Source organism: Hydra viridissima, unplaced genomic scaffold (assembly GCF_058129835.1).
Source record: "Hydra viridissima isolate aposymbiotic clone 2 unplaced genomic scaffold, HvirCarnegie_v1 scaffold_12, whole genome shotgun sequence".
Taxonomy (NCBI): domain Eukaryota; kingdom Metazoa; phylum Cnidaria; class Hydrozoa; order Anthoathecata; family Hydridae; genus Hydra; species Hydra viridissima.
The window spans coordinates 13,676,713-13,680,739 of record NW_028324311.1 but is presented as its reverse complement, the minus strand read 5'-3'; the positions used below and the strand labels follow the sequence as shown (position 1 = coordinate 13,680,739).

At 29.4% G+C, this 4,027-nt stretch overlaps 1 protein-coding gene across 4 annotated transcripts; it reads right to left on the bottom strand.

Annotated features, from left to right (window-relative positions):
• Positions 1-335: 335 nt before the first annotated feature.
• Positions 336-3,719, bottom strand: LOC149881386 (uncharacterized). Of its 4 annotated transcripts, none has more exons than XR_016445947.1 (3): positions 3,345-3,710; positions 1,396-2,946; positions 336-440 (listed from the first exon to the last, which is right to left on the bottom strand). XR_016445947.1 is itself a non-coding variant. In XM_090069705.1 (3 exons), the coding sequence occupies exons 2-3, from the start codon at positions 1,552-1,554 to the stop codon at positions 396-398; spliced, it is 204 nt and encodes a 67-aa protein (XP_089925831.1). In that variant the 5' UTR covers positions 1,555-2,946; positions 3,345-3,719; the 3' UTR covers positions 336-395. The 4 variants fall into 4 exon arrangements, 2 of the variants coding, with proteins under 2 accessions (XP_089925831.1, XP_089925830.1); XM_090069705.1 differs by having other exon boundaries at positions 3,345-3,719; XR_016445946.1 differs by having other exon boundaries at positions 339-1,219.
• Positions 3,720-4,027: the final 308 nt, after the last annotated feature.

The following is a 4,027-nucleotide window of genomic DNA, read 5'->3' as shown; positions in this document are numbered from 1 at the left end:
ATTTTGAAACTAATAAAGGACCTCCCTTCCCCGTTTTTGCCTTAATGGTGGTCAGGAGAATAGAGCTATTTTTATTAAGAGTAATCAAGTTTTTGATGAAGACCTTTTACCAGAATAATAAAATGTGAAACGATGATTTAAGAATTTAACATATCTCAGAATTTTTCTTTCCTCAAAATTAAGCTAATTAATTAGTTAAACACCTTATAAGATTTAAGTAACTCGATATTTGACAAATGCGCAAAACTACAATATTCACCCCCCGTTTATAAAGATCCCCTAAGTTACGTACAACAAATATTATTAGGCATAAAATAGAGAAAATTAAAAAAAAATTGAACTAATTGCATCTATTTATATCATTTTAACTGACAAAAATTTACAATAAAAGGTAATCAGGTTTTCTTTTTATAAATCGTATAAATGCGTCCATCGTAAATCTTAAAGAAAAAAAACAAAAAAACCACATAAACACTGAAAATCGATTTACCTATTTATAGTAACCTATATTGACATGGCAGTTAATAAAAACATTTATCGAAAATGTAACTATAAAATCTGTTTCGAAGTGCAAAGGATTAACAATATTAAAATAAATAAAAAAAAAAAAAAAAAAATCAAATTAAGATATAAACTGCATTTTTAGCATAATGTTGGCTTTTAGTAAATAAATAAAAGCAGTAAGTTCCAATAATGAAACTACCTATTATTCATTTTTAACAATAGACACCAACGTGAAGGTAAGCCAAGCAGTCTATCAACACAAAACATCACAACAATAACACAAAACAATAGAATATTTACACCCTTGATCCTAAAATCCAGCGAAAATAACAAACCAAATTAAAATATGAAAGACAAAAGTAGAAAACCAATTTAAACTTAACTATATATTTATCTTTTTACTAAACATATAACTACATAAAAGTATATTTGTTTTTATATTCAATATTAGTTATTCAATTACTTCAAATTTAGGACATGAAAACACCCTAGATTTAAAGATCAAGGTTGCAAACTCTCCCATACACATTACGCTAAACATTAACAGACATTATTGTGTTTCCAGAATAATTAAAAAAGGCTAGACAACACAACCTAGCTCTAAAGCAGTAAAACCCCCTGACACTAAATGCTGCCAAGTCACACCTCTGCTATAAGTACACCGCTTGGCTGGCAAGGTTATCAATCTTGCTCAATATAATGCCAACTCAAACCACTTTGAAAACATGGAAACAACATAATTTAAACATATATACAGCTATAAACAAATATGGTTTCATATAACACATATAAACATATTAAATGACAGGTATATTTATCAAAAACTATGAAAAAAAATATTAAAGTAATAAAAAAATATATAACATTATTCGTGTAACACTTTTCACCTACCATATCTTGAATGAGATGTTTATCAATTTTGAAAAACAAACTGTTAAATGCCGTAGTTCTTGAACATGCAACATATAGTTGACCATGAGAGAAACACGGTTTTTTGAGATATACCCCAACTCTATCAAATGTTTGACCTTGACTTTTATTAATTGTCATTGAATAAACCAATCTGACAGGAAACTGACAAAGTTTCAGAACAAAAGGTAAAGTAGAATCTGATGGAGCCAACTGAATTCAAGGAACAAAAACCCATTTACCACCAGAAACACTTGTCAAAACCTCTGCATCAATATAATTATTTTGAAGAGCACAAACTTTCATTCCAGTACCATTACATAACCCAGCTTTGAGATCTAAATATCTAAGTAGCAAAATTACACAACCAATTTTCAATTTTTAACAATGAGGTAGCATACCTGAAGGAGTTAAGCTGTTCAAAAACTCAACAGGAAAGTTATTTCTTTCATTAAGGTCATCAGTATCAATTTGATCAGCACTTAAATAAATTTTGACCTCACCCGGCAGACATTCAAGCACTTCTTCATTGATAATGAATCAACATTAGTTGGTGTTAGAATCACGCGTTTAGAATAATCATTTTGATCAGCATCTCCAAAAATCTTTTCAACAACTGATTCATTTTCTCTAATAATGCACTGATTTGGTATTTTAACGCATCCTTTAAAAGGATCCTCCTCTTTGACAGGTATTGTTCCATTCCCAAGTTTTAGTAGCCATTGGGAAAATTCACCTTCCCCAACTTGTACTCTCATTGTTTCAGTTAATGCAAGCTTCTGCACCCATTGCCAATGCAAAGAACATTTTACACACAATTCTACTGTTTCAGTTGGCTGTGTTTATACACAATTCTACTGTTTCAATTGTTGAACGTTTTCATCAAAATTTTCTAGATTTAAGCCAATAAACTCATCAATAACAGGCAGATTGTAATCAGTCAGCATTTTACCACTTTGATTAATAATCTTTTCAATTTGATGAAGAGTAGCTTGTTCAGCTATTAGAAGTGGGATTGAGCGGTGAATGAAATCTTCCATCATAAAAGCTTTGCATGTATTCCAGAGATGTAAAGGATTGTCAGATTCACGAAAGTTCAAAATAATTGAAAACAACTGTCTAATTTGCTTTGGCGTACGTGTTAAAACCGCCTCAGAAAGAGTATTCTGCCATTCAGTGCCATCTTACAACAATTCTTTCAAAACACATGCTTCACGAAACGTTTCAAGGACAATACCATTAACAGTATGCACATCCTCCCAAGATGTTGCTCCTTTTGCTTGCAAAATTAACAGTTTAAGAAAAAACAATTCTCCAGCTGGATTAACTTTATTCATTCTTACTATCACCTTATTACCACCCCTTTGTCTAACCTTCCATTTACAATGTTTATCATCAAATATAAAGTGATAAGGAATGTCTACATAAGAAAAGCAATGTGCTCTTTCATTTTCAGTATTTAACTTAAACCATGCCGTTAGGTGCATATCACGTTGAGCTGCTCGATCTATTGCCATTTGTTCTGCTTCTTCTCTAAAATACAATAATTGATTTTCAGGTAGATGTTTACCAAGTCACAGCACTTTGAAAACACAGAAACAACATAATATAAACATATGTACCAACTATAAACACAATAAATGTGTTTAAATATGTATATAAGGTTAAATATATTCCTTATATACAGATTTAAACACATTTTTAAAACAATTATATAACACATATTAACACATACACAAACAGTAAAAAAACACTTTACATTATTATAAAAACACATTGATAAAAAACTATAAAGCACTTATTACCACATACACATACATATCAAAAAAGCATATATGCAAACAATAAACGTATGCAAACAAAAATTTTAAAAACGATGCAAGAAAACTTAAAAAGATACAAAATATATATTTACAAACAATACTCTTTACCTTCTTTTTTTTCTTCATAAGAACTGTAATCCTCATATCAAAATTTAACCTTTACATACAATAACATGTGACATGCCATGTCAGTGTTGGCACAAAAGTTTAATTTACTTTTCTAAATTTTCTAAAAAAGAACAAAAATAGTTAATAGCATCACAGAAATTTCAATGTAGTAATAATTTTATGGAAATAGCATTAGTATAACTTTAAATAACATCCATACCCCTATTTTCTTTCTAAAAAATAAAATAATAAAAATAAAACTGGTAAAAGAAAAACTAAAACAAACAAATTCTAAACGATTTAAAAAATTAAAATCCTTTCTACTTTATCTAATAAAAATTTTAATCCTTTCTACTTTATCTGATAAAAATGTGGGCGCTAATTGACTTTCTCCCCCCCCCCCCCCTAATTTTATGATTGATTCTGATAGAGAATTTTATGCTGATTCACAAAAATATAAAAACATAGACCTGAAAATCAACGGAAAGTGCTCTAATTCGAAGTCAAAGTTGTAAAAAATCCCACTAAAAACCCTAATATTCGCCATTTTTTTTCAAAACGCTTTTATTTTTAACGAGAATTAATTACCGTTACATTGCGCAATAAACAGACCTGGTTTCCACAAGCCTTAGCATTATTATTTTAAAGTATGGTAACGAAAGTGTTATAAGGAAATGAAATTA

Bases quoted from the DNA above. Each gene is read 5' to 3' on its own strand.
- LOC149881386 (XM_090069704.1), bottom strand. From the start codon at position 2,930: ATGGCAATAGATCGAGCAGCTCAACGTGATATGCACCTAACGGCATGG.